The 19,712-nt window shown below is 41.9% G+C and overlaps 1 protein-coding gene across 1 annotated transcript in view; it reads left to right on the top strand.

Moving 5' to 3' along the window:
- The window catches only part of PRSS12 (serine protease 12), a 95,673-nt gene extending 78,919 nt beyond the window's left edge, over nucleotides 1-16,754 (top strand). The window contains exons 12-13 of the mRNA XM_044680550.1: nucleotides 12,996-13,276; nucleotides 16,076-16,754. Of these exons, the coding sequence (XP_044536485.1) occupies nucleotides 12,996-13,276; nucleotides 16,076-16,383 (589 nt within the window). The 3' untranslated portion in view covers nucleotides 16,384-16,754. The remainder of the gene's footprint in view (nucleotides 1-12,995; nucleotides 13,277-16,075) is intronic.
- Nucleotides 16,755-19,712: the final 2,958 nt, after the last annotated feature.

The raw sequence follows: 19,712 nt of genomic DNA on the forward strand, positions 1-19,712 counted from the left end.
TGCTTGTGAAATTTACAGGAGGAACAAGCTTGGGAAAGATTGTTAATACGATGGAAGAGAATGCTAGAATCCAAATTATCTTGCTAGGCTAGAACGATGTGCCGATTTGAAAATTATAAGCTTAATCATGGATTGATATTTGTTCATTAGCCAATTACTGATATACTCTGATAACACCAATAAAGCATTTGCAATTTCATTGCGATGGGTAATCCCGCCACCAAAACAGATCACTGGATTCAGGATTGGAAGGGGCCTTGGAGCTCCTGTAGTGCAACTCACTCATTTAACAAGTGAGAAAAAGCGGAGACCCAGAAAAGGGGAGGGGATCCAAGTTGAGCTGCCCTTGCTCTGTGCTATGTACCAAGGCAGACACCGGTGTGTGCATTTTTGTCATTGGATCTGTGAGCTTCTATGGTACATGTTCTGGTTGTCTCCAAAATTAGTGAGCTGGAACACCATCGCTGGATATGCACAAATGGGTAGCCCTCCTGCTCCGTAGAGCTGGCCAAGCCTTTGGTGACTAAGTGTCATCTAGAGGCCATCACTGGAGGGGAACTCTGAAACACATTGTTCCTTCCTAACAATAGCCATGTTTAGCTTAGTATATCTCTCTTATGCACTGGATGAGATGATTAAAATACCGATAAGGAAGAAGATGAGTGGATAATAACTAAAGAGTTAACTGTCCCTTAAATATGATACAAGACTCTTTTAATAAACTCTGAGGAAAGGAAGATTGTTCCTGAAAGATGTCCCACTGGCTTGGAAGTATGTCTCAGCTTTCACGTGACTTCCCGTTTTGTCATTTCTAAGGAGACAGGTCAACACCTATTATGTACAGGAAATTTGTAATAGTTATAAGGTAGATTAGTCTAGCATTGTGTTTTCTTGGGAAGTGTAGGCTCTGGACTCACTCTCTCAACTCCTTGCTCCTATTGACAGTCCAAGAAGCTAGAATCTACCGACAACTTCTCCCTCAGTGCTGCAGGAGAAACCTGGAGGAATTGATAGTGGTTTGCTCGAGTTTCCTATTTCCAACTGGTGTGTTCCCCACTGGTTATTATTTAGCAAGCCAAATGTAATTATCTTTTAGAAACAGGTATTTATTAAAGTCTTTAATAAGAACAATTGGCATAAAACATCCTTCTAAATGGTGATGCATTTTTCCATAAGGATATTTGGAGTCTAGGGCAAAGTGGGCTCAATTTTAGAGAGGTCATGTGGCAAAAGGTTAATTTCTATGTCTTGGTTGCTGGAAGACATGTTCTCCTTTTGGGGAATCTTCATAAAGTTCCCCTTGGGCATAGTGTTACTTAAAAAGACCATTTAAAGGCTTTAAAATTGTTTTTTGTTTATGTGGACAAGATTAGCACACTAAATTGGCATCTAATTTCGCCAGGACATTGATTTTTTTGTGTGATTAGTGCTTATTTAAACATAATACAAAGGTATCTGTGTTTGACTTTCTTAATTAATTAACTGCACTAAAGACATGCTCACATAATACTAGCCAAATATGTCATTAATTTTTTCACTCTTCATTCTATTTGAAAATCAAAGGCAAGTTAGTTATACAATCTGAGATTTAAAGCTATCTGGGTCCTAGAAACTCTGTATTCTAACCCGCTCATTTTATAGATGAGGAAACAGAGACCCGAGGAAGACAAGAGATTTGCCCAAGGCCACAAAAGTAGTGCCAGATGGGATTTGAACTCAAGTCTTCCTGTCTACCATATCATTGCTATTTACTGTGCTAAGAGAATTCAATTCACTTTTTAAAAAAGTTTACTAAGAAAACTTTTTTTTAGGATTTAAATATATGATATAACTCAACTTTAGGTCTAGGGTTGTCTTTCCTCAGTGTACCCAGTTTGTCTCCTGTTCCCTGCTGGGAGACACTGATACTAGTTAGGTAAATGCTGTTACTGAGACGTAAAGGGACTTCAGGTCTTCTGATCATTCAAAGTTCACAGATTTATTCTCCAATTAATAGGGTGAGGGGAGGAGGGAATGGAGTCTCCTTTGTCCTTCTCCTTCCCAGTTGATCCCTTCTGAAGAGTCTGGATAGATCTGCTCCATCAGAACTCTGAACTAGCCAAGCCCCACAGGGCAGGACTAACTCCTCAGACAAACACAAGAAATGTTTATTTACATTTTCCTTCTTCTTGGAAAGTTCATCCCCAACTAGCTTATACTTCTCATCAACTAACTCAGTTAGAAGGGTCCAACATTGGTCTAGCCCTCATTCATACCGCAGACTGATCCAGTTGAGAACTCTTGGCCTTGTGTGTCTTTGGGGATCAGATTAGGGAAACACCTAAATCATGGCACAACTGTTTAGATCCAGCCTTCCTCTTGCCATGCCAGCCAGCACTTATCAAGTACCTATTATTGGCCAAGCTGAGTGGTCTTGTTGATTTAGTGGTAATCACCAGCATTTATATAGCTTGAAGATTTAGGTAGTAGAGGTGGCACAGTGTGGGGCCTAGAGTCAGGAAGACTGTTGTGTGCAGATGCAAAGCATGGAATCCCTGCAAAGGTACAGGGAGAGCCTCACCCAGAATTCCAGGGGACCCCCCTGGAGAACTTTGGGTGAGGGGCAGTTGAGAAGGGTTGGAGACAGTTATTTGGTGGGAGTGGATGTGAGCAGACATTCTGCTTGCTACTGCTGACTTGGGGGTTCACCTGAGGTGGCCATTGTAGCTTAAGACAGTGGTTTCTACTCATAGGGTTAGCCTATTTGTTATTACTATTCTTCATTAATACAATTATATAATTACTTAGTGATTAGAGAGTAAGATATTTATCTATAGCAAGAGAGCCAGTTTTAGTTAAGTGTTTCCTCCCCTCCAGTGAGGAGGGGGAAGGGGGCATCAATTTAATAGTTCAGGGTCACCTTTCCTTTATCCTAAAACCTTCATTGACTTCTCTAATTTTCCTTGTTAATTCCTAATATAACTTTTTACCTTCAAATCTGTGCCTGATAATTATTTGGGAAGATACTTACAATTCAGTCTGTATATTTAGTTTGAATCCTGTTGGCTGCCAGTTTAAGAAGATCTTCTCTGTCCTCAAACTGTTAGATAGCTAGCTGTTATATCTCCTCTAACTGACCTGAGAGGAATATAAATTAATGAAAAGGAACATTATTGGGGTTTCAGCCATAAGAGAAACTTACCAGAAGAATCTTATTCCTGTCTTCGTTACCAACTGAAGCAGAAGCAGTTAGAGGGGGAGGGGTGTGAGAGCCAGGAGTGTTTAGCCCCCTCCTTTCCTCACTGTGGCCTGTCAATCTCTGGCTCTTGACTTAAAGCTCTATTTGGCCCTGACACATTTATCTGCTTCTCCAAACTATCTGTTATTATCATCATAACAAGACTCATCCTTCTGAGATCAAATCTAGTTTCAGAAACTTTACATCTGTAAAATGAGAATGAGCTGGAGAAAGAAAAGGCAAACCACTTTATTATCTTTGCCAAGAAAACTCCAAATGGAGTCATGAAGAGTGGGACAAGACTGAGAAATGACTGAATGACAACAAAAAAGATTTGCAATGTGCTTTAAATATATGATTTAATTTGATTCTCACAACAACCCTGGGAAATATGTGATATATTTATCCTAATTTTAAAGATAAGGAAATTGAGGCCGACCAAGGTTAAATGACTTGCTTAGGGACATATAGCTAGATACTCTCTGAGATAAGATTTGAACTCAGGTCTTCCTGATTCCCATACCAGTGTTCTTCCCACTGTGCCTCCTTGATGCCTCACAAGCATAAGATTGATGTGGAGGGGATGCTTACCAAACCTAGAGCAAATGGGCCATTAATGATGGCCACTTCTGGCCATCATTTTATTGCCCTAGATTGAAGGCTCTAATGACCTGGGTTTGGATCCAAGCTAAAGTACTTCTTCCCTGTGTGGTCTCAAGCAAGCCATTATTCCTCTTTGGGCCTCAGTTATATTGTATTGAAAATGGTGAAAAACCTTTGTGGTTCCTTTTAGTCTACAATCCTCTGACTCTTTTTTTTTTTTTAATTTGAAAAAATTTATTTAATTATTTTAGAATATTTTTCCATGGTTACATGATTCATGTTCTTTCCCTACCCTCCTCCTGCTCCCCTCCCGTAGTCTACAAGCAATTCCACTGGGTTTTACAAGTGTCATTGAACAAGACCTATTTTTATATTATTAATGCTTGCGTTAGGGTGATCACTTAGAGTCTACATCCCCAATCATGTCCACCTCAACCCATGCGTTCAAGCAGTTGTTTTTCTTATATGTTTCCTCTCCTGCAGTTCTTCCTCTGAATGTGGGTAGCGTTCTTTACCATAAATCCCTCAGAACTGTCCTGGATCCTTGCATTGCTGCTAGTACAGAAGTCCATTATACTCTATTGTACCTCAGTGTATCCGTCTCTGTGTACAATGTTCTCCTGGTTCTGCTTTTTTCACTCTGCATCAATTTCTGGAGGTCTTTCCAGTTCACATGGAATTCCTCCAGTTCATTATTCCTTTGAGCACAATAGTATTCCATCACCAACAAATACCAAAATTTGTTCAGCCATCCCCCAATTGAAGGACATTCCCTCGTTTTCCAGTTTTTTGCCACCACAAAGAGCGTAGCTAAAAATATTTTTGTACAAGTCTTTTTCCTTATTATCTCTTTGGGGTATAAACTCAGCAGTGGTATGGCTGGATCAAAGGGCAGACAGTCTTTTAAAGCCCTTTGGGCATAGTTCCAAATTGCCATCTAGAATGGTTGCATTCCTCTCATTCTTAAAAAGAGGCATTTTATGCCTTGAAGTAGGATCCTCAGTCACTTATGGCAGCCAACCCATTTTACAGATGAGAAAACATACCTTTTCTATTATAACTTGCTCAACTCATGCTCCTTGTCAAGACTAGTCTGTAAATAGGGGTGGCTGTTGTGTTTTTCTTCTGAATTTAGGCTCCAGATGATCAGTTGGTACAGATGGGTTGTCATAGGTTCTGGGATCTAGAGCTGGAATGACCCAGAAAGTATGGCCTGCTCATTTTACAGAGTGAGAAACTGAGGCCTGGAGAAGTCATGTAACTTGTCCAAGGGTACAGCTACTAATATGAGGCAGGGTTTGAACCTCTAAGTCCAGGGTTCTATCTACCCCTCCTAGGTTTGCATCTCAGTTTCCCAATGGCTTCTGCACCATTTATATCAGAGAAACCAGTGGCAACTGATTTGGTTAGGGAGGATGAGAAATTTGATTTTGATTTGCTTTATTCCTACTAAATGATTCCCTCATTCTTCGATCTGGAAAATGGCCCCCTGTCGTGGCTGGGGTGGGGGAAAGGGACTTATGAGAAAGAATGCTATTCACATCCAGAGAAAGAACTGTGGGAGTAGAAACAGAAGAAAAACAACTGCTTGAACTCATGGGTCAATGGAGAGAATATGATTGGGGATGTAGACTCTAAGCAAATCTAGTGACAACTTTGCCAATGTCAGTCATGCTCATTATATACAGAAATGCTACTATGCCTTGTGTGTGTGTGTGTGTGTGTGTGTGTATTTCATTTTATTCCAAATATAAAGACTATCTTCACCTCACTACACCCTCCCAAAAAGGCCAGTATCCTAATGAACATTTTAAAGAGCGATTGCACATAAAACCATAAGTCTTTCATGATTCGAGACTTTTAAAATGTATTCATGAACTGTAACAACAACAAAAAGTCCTGTTTGTGTCTATGCAGCCTTCTTTATTGTTGGGGTGGGGTTTGTTGCTTATATCATTTTTAAATTTATTTTTTATCCTGAACTTAAATAGTCCAAACAGGGAAGTTTTCTGTACGTAGCAGAAACACAAAAAGAGGATTCTGTAGGAAACCACGAATCGCCTCTTTATATTACAGTCTTTTAAAGAAGGTAATAAAAGATGTGTCGTCCCTGCAGGAATGGGTGAGCAGCAGTCTGACTAGGAGCAAGTCAATCAAGGATTTAATTGATTCTTTCCAAATTCCATATTTAATCAATGGGTTGGGGAGGGGTCAAAGGGATGGAAAGAATTTGGAGCTGACAATAAAATAAAATATTTTAAAATTCCTTATTTAGAAAACAACAACTATGAAGAAGAAGCAGAGGATGAAAGGTGTGTGGAACATGTTGATCCTTAGAATCAGAGATCTGATGCTAGAAGGAACTTCAGAAGCCTAGTACAACTCCTGCATTTTACAGATGTGGAAACTGAGGTCTCACAGATAAGCAGGATGACTTTGGAAGTGCCCTGTTGAATTTACTAGGTAGATCCTTAAAAAGAAAGACATGGTCTACCTAATAGAGGCTTGCAATTTAATGGGCAGTAATCCCCTCTTGTCTGGCAGTATATATGGAATTGCTCATTTTGGGGAGTGTTTCCTAAATTCAGAATAAATCATGTATAAAAGATATTATTAGATATTAAGTTCAGAATTGTAAATATTTTTCACATAAATTTGTATGTATAAATAGACACACATACATATATTTTAAGGGAAACTGAGGCCCAGGAAAGTGAATGAATTTGACCAAGGATATAGAAGTGGCAAACATCCAAGGTAGGGCTTTGGCCCTGGGTTAGCCACCATGATTTCCACAGCCAGAAAGGAGGAAATGTTCCCTGGGAACTGTGGGTAGGCACCCACCAGACCACATCCTTCTCTCCTCTCCCAGGCTATTGGCTCTGACATCTCTTCCCTTTATCCAAACTTCTGTCCTAGTGAAAGTGAAATGATCACCATGGTGATGGAGGCAACTTATTGGATTCCCTTCTGGTCACCCATCTGCCTGTTGGGGAAACCTGAGTGGTGCCATAGATATAGGCTTTGAGCCTCAAAACTTTCCACCCATTTGCTCACTAATCCAACCACTAACAAATGTTTACCCATCGCCAATTATGTACGAGATGGGCTGCTAGAGCCTCTCTTTGCTCCTCAGGATTTAAGTCAATGAAACTCCATATTTAACAGAATTTTGAAATCCTGCCCTCTGCATGGACAGAAGGACCCTCTCACGTGCACCCCAAACAGTCCTGGAGCCTGGCAGGGGTCCGTGGTCCTGGGTGCTGTCAATAGCAACCATGAAGATAATTAACAAGCCCAGACAATTTAGCCCCGCTGTCTGTCTGCAGGAAAATGCTTGCACTGGAAATGCTAAAGTAATTTGCATCTATTTTCGTCCCAGACCCAAGGAGTAAGTAACCAGGATACCAGCTTTCACAAGGTTCCTGTGTCAGATGTTTCCCTGCCAAAATCTGTCTGGAAATGTCAGGCAACTTTGGGTATCTCTAGGGCTTAACCCAGTGTTTAGGCTCCCCTGAATGCTTCAGAAATGCTTTTTTCATTCACTCATTGACTCACTCATTGGGATAAAGAACATACCAGAGTGAAAGAGACACCAGCCCCAACTTGCCCTATTTGTTTGAGGGGTATTTTTGACTTTGGTAAACAAAGATTATTAAAATAGTTGTCGGACAACCAACCAGTAAGTCTGTCCGAAATCACCCGGCAGGAAGGAATCCTTTGCAAGTTTTCTTCATAACTCCCGGACGCACTAATGAAGACTTTAAATGACGACTAGCAGATTAGTAGCCTCGGCCAGATTGTTGTCCTTTGAGCATGTAAGCACATCTATCTACTGGGATGGCTGACACCAGATGAAAACTATTTGGCCAGCAACCTCACCTAATCCCCTGTCATGCCCTTCAAATTCCAAGCATGACATTTGTTCCATTTATAATCTTGGGAAAAGTAGGGATGGGTTTGGCAAGTTGTAGCACTGAACTGAGATACGCAGAACATGCAAGGATGGAAAAGGAACTTCGTTTCATTTTGATAGCAGAGGACACAACTTTTGGTTTCTCACCTGTCCGGGCCTAAGATTTAGTTTGAAGAAATATTGATAATTCCCTTCTGGCTGGGGAGGGGTCTAGTGAAAGCTGACAAGTCCACAACTAGACTGAGAGTGGAGAAAATGGAAAAATATTCATAAACTAGATGGCGCAATGGATAGAGTCCTGGGCCCAGAGTCAGGAAGACCTGGGCCAAATCCAGCCTTAGATACTTTCTAGCTGTGTGACCCTGGGCAAGCCACTTAACCTCTGATTGCCTCCGTCATTTTGTTAACAAAAATGGGGATTTGTAAAGCACTCTGTCTATTATTTACTCATTGGTACCTCAGGAAATAATCTTTTTTTCTTTTTTTTCTTTCCTACTGATCTTTTCTTTTTTTAAAAAATTTTTTAAAATTTTGAATATTTTCCATAGTTACATGATTCATGATTCTCCCTTCTTCCCTCCCCCTTCCCAGAGCTGACAAGCAGTTCCACTGAGTTATCCATGTATCGTTGTTCAAAACCCATTTCCATGTTACTCATATTTGCAGTAGAGCGATCTTTTAATATCAAAACCTCAATCATAACTCCATCACACTATGTGATCAATCATATATTTTTCTAATGCATTTCTGTTTCCGTGGTTCTTTCTCTGGATGTGGATAGCGTTCTTTCTCCTAAGTTCCTCAGAATTGTCCTGAGACATTGCATTGCTGCTAGTACAGAAGCCCATTACATTCAATTTTACCACAGTATATCAGTCTCTGTGTATAATGTTCTGGTTCTGCTCCTTTCGCTCTGCATCAATTCCTGGAGGTCTTTCCAGTTCACATGGAATTCCTCCAGTTCTTTATTCCTTTGAGCACAATAGAATTCCATCACCAGCAAATACCACAATTTGTTCAGCCATTCCCCAATCGAAGGGCATCCCCTCATTTTCCAATTTTTTGTCACCACAAAGAGCGCAGCTATACATATTCCTGTACAAGTCTTTTTCCTTATTATCTCTTCCTCAGGAAATAATCTTGCAATTGATAGGATTAGCCCCAGGAGTCCATTCCTGGATGTGGCAGCCACTCCTTGGCAAACTTTGGGAGTGAGTGACTTGGGACCAGAGGTCACCTCCCTAGGGATGGATGCATTGTGGGGTTAATGCTATCTCTTCTCCTGCCTCCTGCAAGAGCTCAGCCTGTGCCATTAGAAAAATCATTTGTTCTCGTTGTTGGGGAAGAAGACCAGTAGGGTGTGTAAGATTTAAACTTAAATTTTTATGACTAAATATGAGAGTTATAAAATAATAGTGTGGTTGCTATTTTTAAAATATAGCTTAAGTCAAAAAGACTTTTAGCAGCTTTTATTTACAAAGAGGTAGAAAGAGTAAAAGTGGAAAATGTAGATAAAGAGACAAATTCCTAATAAGCCTATCAATCCTCTGGTGAAGTCTGGCTCAGCTCCAATAGGGGCTTCCCCAAATCCGATTTCCACATTATTTCCCATTAATCCTCAGCCAAAAGTCCCAGTGGGGTCTTCAGCCAGAGTTCCACCAACATAGCCTCCTCCAAAGCCATGGCAGGAATCTCAGCCACTTGCTCCAAACGCCAATAAAGGAATGGTCCCTAGACCATGCTGGTCTCTTCTTTTATGCTCCTTTTTCCATGTCACTTCCTGTCACTCCTCTTCACAGAAACCAATTGCAGTCTTTCATTTTGCCTAGCAGTGTGTGTGTGTGTGTGTGTGTGTGTGTGTGTGTGTGTGTGTGTGTGTATGTGTGTGTGTGTGTATGTGTGTGTGTGTGTGTGCATGCAGTGGCCTTTGGAGGTGTGAGCTTACTCTAGGAAGTGACTTGTGAACTCTCATACTTAATGGTAAATAGGGGTGCTTTGAGTTCTTGTATTGGTTAGCTAAAAATAGACAGGGGAGAGTTAATCCTATCTTCACAGGTGTATGTGCAGGTTCTTCTGCTTTCTGTGGGCATGATACAGGAAATTGGTTTTGGGACTAGTCCTGGGATTTTATTGCTGTGAGGAACTCTGTGAGAAAGCTCCCACCCTCTACCATTGTAGGTCTGCCACTCTAGTGCAACTCACAGACTAAAAGTTAATGACTAGCCCAGGGCTGCAGAGTGGTCAATCAGGACCCGAACTCAGGTCTTCTGGACTTCAGGGCCATTTTTCTTTCTAATACATCATGATTGCCTCAAAGGATACCTTTAGTTTTAAGAAGCAAGTTGGTCACAAAAATAACCATACCTGTAGGTTTTAGGTGGGAGAATAAAACCCTTCCAAGAGATATGATGTCCAAGACATCAGAAAGGCTGGGTTTAGAAGAGAAAGTGTCTAATTTGGTTCCTTGGATTGACCACTGCCAGCGCCCATGATGTATTCCCCATAGTTGCTTCATGTAGCATCACTGGGTGATCTATGGGGAACATAGGGACTTCTGAGTCAAGGGACGTGGGTGCAAAGGCCACTTCTCTTATTTACTTCCCTTGTAACCTAGGCCCACAAACTTAACCACTCAGGGGCTTAATGTTTCTCATCTGAAAGATGAGGGGTTTGCATTTCATTCTGTAAGTTCCTTTCTAGGCTTAAGGTCCCTTCTAGCTCCAGATACTCCTATGACCTTAGGACTGGGCGTGTGTTTCTAAAATTGCTTCCAGGTCAGCCATCACCAATTTTCTCATATAATTTAAAGTGTTTACATTTACAGATATATTCATATTTACATTCTAGCCCAAAAGACTTCCCCGAGGTTAGGCTGAACTAGTAACTAATGAGAAGGACCAAGCTCTGCCAATCGATTGGTTAAGGTGTGCCATTCCTGTTGATTCTACATCAGTTATGCAAGATGGAGCCTTAGAGTTCTCTCTCTGACAGTCTTTCTGAACAGGATGAGACAGAATCTCAGAGTAGGAAGGGAACCTGGAAGTCTCCTTATCTATCTTGAGTAAAAGGTCAAACAAAAGGTCATACATCTCTACTTAAAGACCTTCAGTGATGCTTTCCAAGAGCACAGTTTACTTCTGGACAATTCTAATTGTTAATAAGCCATATAATGGTTTGCCATGTGCCTGATACACCATAGTGGGTGCTTAATAAATGCTTGGTGACTTGACTATGGAGGAGAGTCCTGGATTTCTAGCAGAGGGCCCCTTACCACTTGCACGACATCAGGCAAATAATTTAACATAGTGTGCATTTAATAAATGCTTATTGGCTTAATTGCTCTGGCCTCAGTTTCTTCATCTGTAGAATAATAGAATTGAACTAGACACTACTAAAGGTTCAGGTCTGAATCTATGAAGATCTTAACTGGTGTCAGCCTGAAATAAGGAATCTATCTTTGTAGCTTATAGTCATTGCTCCTAGTTTTTCTGCCCTTTGTGGCCAAGAAGAGCAAATCTAGTTTCTCCTGACAAAACAATCCTTCATTGTCTCCCCTTCTCCAACCTAAACATCTCCACTTCCTCCAACTGTTTCTCACATGGCATAGTCTTTACTCTTTTTGCCATCTTGGTCCCCCCGGTTTGGATTTTCTTCTATTTATCAGCATTTCTACTGAAGTGACTGGCTTGACATATCCTCTGTGGGATTTCTTAGGCAGCTGGTACTTTGAACAGTGTGAATTTGAATGTGTGACTTTGCACTAATTTTAAATGTGCCTGTTTATATGCATGTTGTTTCCCCCACTAGTTCTCTTTTTCACAAACAATCCAATGTATCCAAGATTTGAAGGGAAACAACAAATGGGGGGGGGGAGGGCTTTGTAGCAAATTTCTCTGTAAAGATCCAATTTCTCAAATTTATAGAGAACGAAGTCAAAATTTTAAGAATATAAGTCATTTCCCAGTTCACAAATGGTCAAAGGATATCACTAAGCAATTTTCAGATGAAGAAATCAAAGCCATCAATAATATATGAAAAAGTGTTCTAAATCCATTGTTTGAGAAATACAAATTAAAACACCTCCCACCTATCAGATTGGCCAATGTGACAGTAAAGGAAAATGATAAATGTTGGAGGGCATATGGCAAAATGGGGGCATTAATGCATTGCTGGCCAAGTTGTAAACTGCTCAACCATATTGGAGGGCAATTTTGGAATTATGCCCAAAGAGTTATAAAACTGTGCATACCCTTTGATCCGGCAATACCACAACTTGGTCTGTATACCAAAGAGATCATAAAAAAAGGGAGAAAGACCTACTTGTACAAATATATTCATAGCAACTCTTTTTGTGGTAGTAACAAATTGGAAATTGAGGGGATGTCCATCAATTGGAGAATGCTGAACAAATTGTGGTACAAGTTGGTGATGGATAAACAGGATGATTTCAGAAAAGGCTGAAAAGACTTTGATGCACTGATGCAGAGTGAAACAAGCAGAACCAGGAGAACATCATACACAGTAACAGCAATACTGTATGATGATCAACTGTGAAAGACTTCATTATTATCAGCAATACAATGATCCAGGATGATTCTGAAAGAATTATGACAAAGAATGCTATCTACCTCCAGAGAAAGAAGTGTTAGAGTCTGAATGCAGACCAAAGCAAATCTTTTGAACTTTATTTGTGTTTTTATTTATTTGGGGGTTTTGGTTTTAGATGAATATTCTCCTACAACAATTACCAATATGGAAGTATGCCTTACATGATAATAAACATATAACCCAGATCAAATTGCTCACCATCTCCAAGAGGGAGGAGGGTGACAATTTAGATTTCATAGTTTTGGAAAACATATGTTGAACATTGTTATTACATGTAATTGGGACAATAAAATGTCTTTGGAAAAAGAAAAAAAAAAGAATGGAAGGTTCTTAGAGGCCAGGGACTGTTGTTTTGTTTTTTTTTAGAACTCAAAATTTTATTTTTTTATTGTTGTGGAAAGCACACTTCCATATTGGTCATTGTTGTAAGAGCACACGCATACATAACAAAACCCCAAAACAAAACTGATGTGAAATATGACTCTAACAGTTCTTTCTCTGGAGGTGGATAGCATTCCCCATCATAAACCAGGGACTGTTTTTGTCTTTCCCAGAATTAAGCCCATAGCTAGCTCTTAATAGTTGCTAACTGGTTTCCTGATGAACCTTTCAGCCTTTGAAACCGTGGTATGCTCTTCCCTTGCCTTTCAGGTATGGCAACAACACTCGGAACTATGTTGTTCGAGTTGGGGATTATCACACGCTGGTACCTGAGGAGTTTGAGGAAGAAATTGGGATCCAGGAGATTGTGATTCACCGGCAGTACCGGCCCGACAGCAGTGACTATGACATCGCCTTAGTGAGGCTGCAGGGACCCGAGGAGCAGTGTGCCACATTCAGCAGTCACGTCCTGCCCGCCTGCCTGCCTCTTCCACGAGAGAGGCCACAGAAAACTGCGCCCAACTGTTACATTACTGGATGGGGAGATACAGGTAAGTGTGAGTTCATACGATGAAAAGCATAGACAAGATAATGCTGGAGAGCTCCTGTTTGGTCACTTCCCAGTGTCCACTTCCCAACCTTGTGGCGCAAATTCTCTAGGTAATATCCAAGGATTCTTTGATGGATTTCCTTTTTATGCATAGCGTAGCCTAGATCATCTTTTGAACTCTCCTTTGGAGCTGCACTGAGTGGTTTACTCTCCTCATTTTTGGTTCTTATTCTTCTGTTTCCAGGAGCCTTACTAGGTCCCTTGTGGCAACACAGGTTTTAATGCCTTGGTTTGGGGGGACTTGGTTGATCTGAAGGGTTATTTCATGGCATGTATTCCACATTTGGGACTGGGGGTCTATTTGATGATGGAGAAATATTTGGGGAATTTGAAACCTTTGGGAAGTCATAGACTCCCTGGCATGCACCTCAACAACCTTGGGTGGCCTGTCTCTCAGTCCATGACCTCCTATCTTCCAGGGACACCAAGTTTCTAAAGCAGGACTCTCACCTTCTCAAAATATATGACTTCGAATTCCTTTATAAGCTGTCCTGCGTTGAGGTCAGGGAAAGGCAGCTCAGTGATTGTGGGTCTCTACATCCCCTCTGCTTCCCAGCACCTATGCCAAAGCACAGCATAATATTTGGGTAGGAACCTCAGCCTTGCATTAATATATGCAGAAAGGGAGATAATGTTCAAAGGGCCCTCCGAGGCTCTGCCAACCCCCATCATCATTTTACAAAGAAGGAAACTGACGATGCCTAGGGAGGGAAAGGGACTTGGCCAGGGCCATCAGAGGTGGTAAGCAATAGAGGGCTTCTAGTCATCAAAAGCACATAGGACTGATGACAAATACCATCTGAAGACTCCATCAAGTAAGTGTTCTTGTTGCCAAGGTGGGATTGAAGTGCCTGTGTATTTCTAGACTCCTTCATTTGTGCCAAATGGAGCATGACTTGGGTCATTTGCTTTCAAAACCTGGACCCTGATCTGAGTGAATCCTGGCAAGGAAACTCATTGTAATTGTGGCTGACCTTCACAGAACACTGGAAGGTTTCAAACACGCTTCTCATGCATTATCTTGTTTAAGCCTCTCAATAGCCCTGTCCAGGAGGTACCTCCCGTGGCAATTGTGTTCTCCATTTTACATGAACAGGCCCAGGTGCTGCGTGACTTGTTCATTTATATAGCTGGTTAAGGGTCAAGAGCCAGGATTAGAACTCTGGCCTTCTAGACTTCCAGTATTCCATACTGTCTCATTATGGAAATAGAAGGGGCCACCCATGGGATTGGGCGCCATTTTATATATTTATTGGTTTAATGAGTCACCTGGCCAAAACATTCGATCATCTAGTGGCCATCCTTCTAGTGAAGAGACTGTACTCAGCTAGGCTGGAGCCTTCAGAATGGAGGCTTTCCTTAAAAATCCTCCCAAGATGGTGAGAGGCATTGTGGTATGGTGCCCAGAGTGTGGGACACGGGGGTAGGAAGAGCTAACTTCCACCCCACCTCGGATCCATAGCTGTGTGCTGTTGAGCAAGGTGTTTGATCTCTGTGACCTCAGCCTCCTCATGTGGAATATGAATGGATTGGGCAACTGTCCAACAGCTGATGCTTATTAAGCTTCTTCTCTTATTATGAACAAAGGTGGTTGCTAGCCACCTGGCAAGTGCCAATTAGCTGATGCTAATTAAACTGTTTCTCTTCTAAAATGAGGGGTTTGGCCTCTAGGGCAAGAAGAGAGTGTTCCTTTCTGTTCCCAAGTTACTCCTGGTTCAGTTCTCCAAGACTTGCCTCCCTCTCTGTGTAGTGCATCATGACAAGAAGAGCTAGGGCCCACTGAGCCCCAGGCACTGTGATCTCTCTGGGTGGAGGGAGCTCTCCAGTGAGCCACAGATCCAAAAGGATGGACATGGAGGGATATATGAGAAAGAAAGAGTAAAAAGCTTATTAAACTCTTCCTGTTTACCAGATGAGAGCAGAGGGTCATCAATTTCCAGTGGAAAGGGGCCTTAGAAGTCATTAGGTCCAATACTTTCATTTTATAGATAAGGAAACTTGGGCACAGAGCTGTTCCATGACTTGTCCAGGGTCACGTATTTGGGCAGTATTTGAACCTAGGTCTCCTTCACTTCAAGCCAGTGTTCCAAACTTGAGTGGATCTCAGAATCCTCAGGACTTCCATCTAGAATCATACGATACAACTTTCCATTTATATCATGCTTTCAACTCTGTGAAATCCCTTCATGAACAATTATCTTATTTGATGATGGGGAAATCTTTGGGGAATTTGAAACCTTCAGGGAACACCAGCTCTGAAAAGCTAGAATTCTAACAAGCTTGAAGCATTTGAATTGAACATCTGCTGTGAGGGCATCATGCTACAATGGTTGGTTCTTGAACCAGACAGGGGAGCTGGGTTCAAATCCTCCATCTCTTGCTTACTTCCAGGTCCCCCTGGGAACTTCATTTCCTCACCTGTCAAATGAGGGGGTTGAATGAGCAGGTTGTCCTCCTAGCTCTAAATCTGTGATCCAAAGTCTAGCAGATTGCCCAGGCCTTCTGCTGGCGGGAGTTGGGCTGCCCCACTAAGCCCGTCAGTTCTTGAGATTGACTTAATTCGTTGTCCCTTGGCAATGAGAAACATCCCAGTGATGGGCAGGGCAGGAGTCTGCTGCTTTTTCCAAAGTCCAAAGGGTAGGTCAGCTTCTCCTGGGCACATAATGCTTCCCCCACCTTAGAAGCATTGTTCTGGTAGTGCAGGCACTGACTCAACCTGCTCTTTGGTCTGTCTGGGTAGGACAAGCCTATTCGAGGACCCTCCAGCAAGCAGCCATCCCCTTACTTCCCAAGAGATTTTGTGAAGAGCGTTACCAGAGTCGCTTCACAGGGAGGATGTTGTGTGCCGGAAGTCTGCAGGAACAGAACCATGTGGACAGCTGCCAGGGAGACAGTGGCGGCCCCCTGATGTGCCAACGACCTGGAGAAAGCTGGGCTGTGTTTGGAGTCACTTCCTGGGGTTACGGCTGTGGCGTTAAAGATTCTCCAGGTGTTTATACCAAAGTCTCTGCCTTTGTACCCTGGATAAAAAGTGTCACCAATCTGTGAAGAGTGCAGCATGGGAGCTTCAAGAGAAAAGGACCCTGGGATTCAGTGGAGCTTGAAATGAACTGCTAGTCCACAGCTGAAAGAAAGTTGTGGCCAGCCCACACACACTTTACTTCTTGGTATCATGATTTTGATTTATAAATACTGAATGTAGGCTGTATATCCGTTACTTTTGTTTCAGGATTCCTGTGCACAAAGAAATGACTTGGCATCAAGCTGAGGCTTGATGGGGTTGGGGTTGGAATGCCTCCATTTCAGCACTGACTGCAGAAAATAGGATCTGATTTGTCTCAACTTGGTAGACCGAATTCCCTCTTGCTGTTTGCCGCCTTGGTTGGGCCTTCTTTATGATCTCCTCTTATTCCACAGCATTTCCCCCAAGATAAAAAAGATATTGGGCTTCGAGTCTTCTGCAGAACCTCAGAAATGTGCTCAGACATTGGAATGACCCTTTTAAATTTCAGTCAGTCACCCAGTCTTAATGTTCATGTGACTGATTCAAAATACGTAAAGTTCTTCTGATTCAGTAGGGAGAATGAGCTACCCTTTGCTTATTACTCCCAAACGCAGCATGGCAGGATGACATGGATCTCTGAAGACAGGAATAGCCATATTCAAGCCTAGCTTCTGACACATCCTGGCTGTCAGACCCTAGGCCAGGGCAAAGCCTTCCTCTCTCGGTGTTCTAGGCAGCCTTCTCAGGCTAGAAATGACAGAGACTGCCAACCTGCATTGGTAGGAGGCATTTCTTCACCTGGGAATTCTTTAAACCTATGAAATCACAGATTCCCCTCCCTAATGTCTTGCAAGTTAGTATGTGGTAAAGCAAGGCTAAAAAGACCTCAAGGTCATCCTGCGTCTTCCCAGTAATATGTGGAGAAGGGGAAGGAGATGCAAAGCAGATCTGTGAGAGCTCACATTCACCACCTGCAGAAATCTCAGAATCTCAGTCTTGAGATTGCTCTTTAATCCCATTCAACATTGCTGCCTGAAGATCCTTTTTACAAGTCTGGTCAACACATGGTCAAAACAAATGGTGACTCAGACTGCCCATCCAGTGCCCCCTGAATGCAAAAGGGACAGCTCCCCAAGAAGCTGTCCAAATCACAGTGGGAGCCACAATGCAATTCTTTATTCTCATATTGAAAGTATAACATTGTATTGACATGATTGTGGCTCTTACGCTTATCTCCTCACTGGTAACAGAATGCTTCCTTCGAGCAATATTCCTCCAACTGCTCTGCAATGCGTGATGATCAAGGGGAAGAAGGTATGAGTCAGAAATACTTATGGGCAGCACTTTTCCGTACATGCCCGGGTAATTTATTCAGATTAAAAGTTTCCCTGACCTTCATCTGCCATTAGGTCCTCTGGGCATCAATTAGGAGTTCTTTTGACAGGTTTCAAACCTTGAAGGGGTTTGCGTCCAGTGTACTCTGGGAATATTGCCATAAATCAGAAACAAAATTCCTACAGTTTCTTGCAGCTCTTTCCACCATATTAGAACATATTAGAACATCATGTTCTAATATTTATCAAGGAATTTCTGAAACTGGGCCTTTCTTCCTGATGTCTTTGAAAACCCTCTATGAACCCTCAGCTAGAATAGTTAGTATTGGCTAAGGTTGTTGGTTTCTCTTTTAATATTTTATAACCATTGCCTTCTACCTAAAAAGGCAGGTGAACATTTTATATCCCAAAGGGCCACCTATAAAAACACGATCACCTTACATCCAGAACCCCCACGCCCCTCCTCACTTTCTGGATTTGGGGATGAGTTCCAGCTTGTCCAAACCCAATGAGTGCCACTTACATCCTAACTGTGCTAGGATACCAGTGCCCAGCATTTTCTTACTGTTTATTTGTAGTGCCTTCGAGGCACTTTCTCAACCTGGAGAAAGCTTCCCATTGCTACTCCTCATGGTTCCAGCCTGTAGTTCTGCTCATGCCCCAGTGGTACAGAGTTGAAGGCTACTATATACATGGGGAAATATTACCTGGAAAGTCCTGTTGCTAGAAAGTATTAAAAGAGAGTGGCAAAAAACCCCACAAAAACGAAAACAAAAAACAACTAATGTTCTTATTGCCCTAACAAAATGAAATATACAGAATCCAGGGAAGTGGCAGGACATACATATCGAATGCTAGCCCTTTTCCCTGTTAATAATAAATTTCTGGTCCTTTTTAATAGGAAAAATTCTTATATATGTAAGAAAGTGGTTTTTTTACACCCATTTTTGGGTATCTGTTGATTACATCTTGGGCATGCAAGCGATTTGTGGTAAATCTGTAAAGCCTTTCAATCGTCAGTCATGTACAGGGCCTACCTAGAAATTTTTGTACCCATGGCATTTGCACTTTGTTGGGGGTTAGGTGTGGACTGCAGAGCTTACAAGATCCCATTTAGTTGAATTCTAGCCAAGTACAGAAGGCACCCTTAGGCAAAACTAAAGCCCAGTCCCAGGTATGGACGTGAATACTTTTATTTGTATTCAGATCCATCTAATGGGTCATTTAACATAGAGGCAGCTGGGGAAGGGTTCCAGTTCTGCCTTTCACATCCCATCTGCCACTCTGGGTAGATCACCTAACCCTGGTTCAGTCCCTATCCCTGCTGAGGCTACATGGAACCCATACAGTGGTTCTGGATTAAATGACCACGCTAGCCACCTCTGACGTTTCTAAAGCCTTTAAAGGCTCGTGAGGCACTTTACTGGATCCTCTTAATGAAGCAGACATTCCTTCTGTTGAGTCACAGAAGTGGCAATAAACAGTCAGATGTTTAATGCTCATCCATGGTCAGTTCCTGAGTCTGGTGCAGGCTTTGGACACAGATCGAGTGTTCACCAAGCCCTTGAAAAAAATTTACTTTCCTTTTTACCCCTAAAGTGAGGGAGTTAAGCGAAATCTTTAAACTGCTTTTCCTGGTCCTAGTTCTGTTACTTTCTAAAGCTTTTAATAACAGCTTCCATAATACTTTCAGATTTCCGTATGGATCCTGTAAGGTAAACATGCCCACTTTACAGATGAGGAATCTAAGACTGACTGACTTGTGCAAGGTCACAGGGCTTGAAAAGAGCCAGAGCCAGGGTTCAAAGCCTTTCTCTCTCTAGATTCCAAGTCCTCTGCTTTTTCACAACTTATCATTTTATGCTGTTGTGGGATTAAAACAATGGCATTCAATGGGGATCCTAGTCATGCATTCTTGGAAATTTCTAAATGAGGCTAGAACTGAAGTAGCATTTTAAATACCATCTTGAGATGCCAGAGGTGATAAGTCTGCCCAAGAAAGACTGGATTCTGTCTGCATTTATTATAAAGAATACCAA

This window comes from Gracilinanus agilis, chromosome 6 (assembly GCF_016433145.1).
Source record: "Gracilinanus agilis isolate LMUSP501 chromosome 6, AgileGrace, whole genome shotgun sequence".
NCBI classification, from domain to species: Eukaryota; Metazoa; Chordata; class Mammalia; order Didelphimorphia; family Didelphidae; genus Gracilinanus; species Gracilinanus agilis.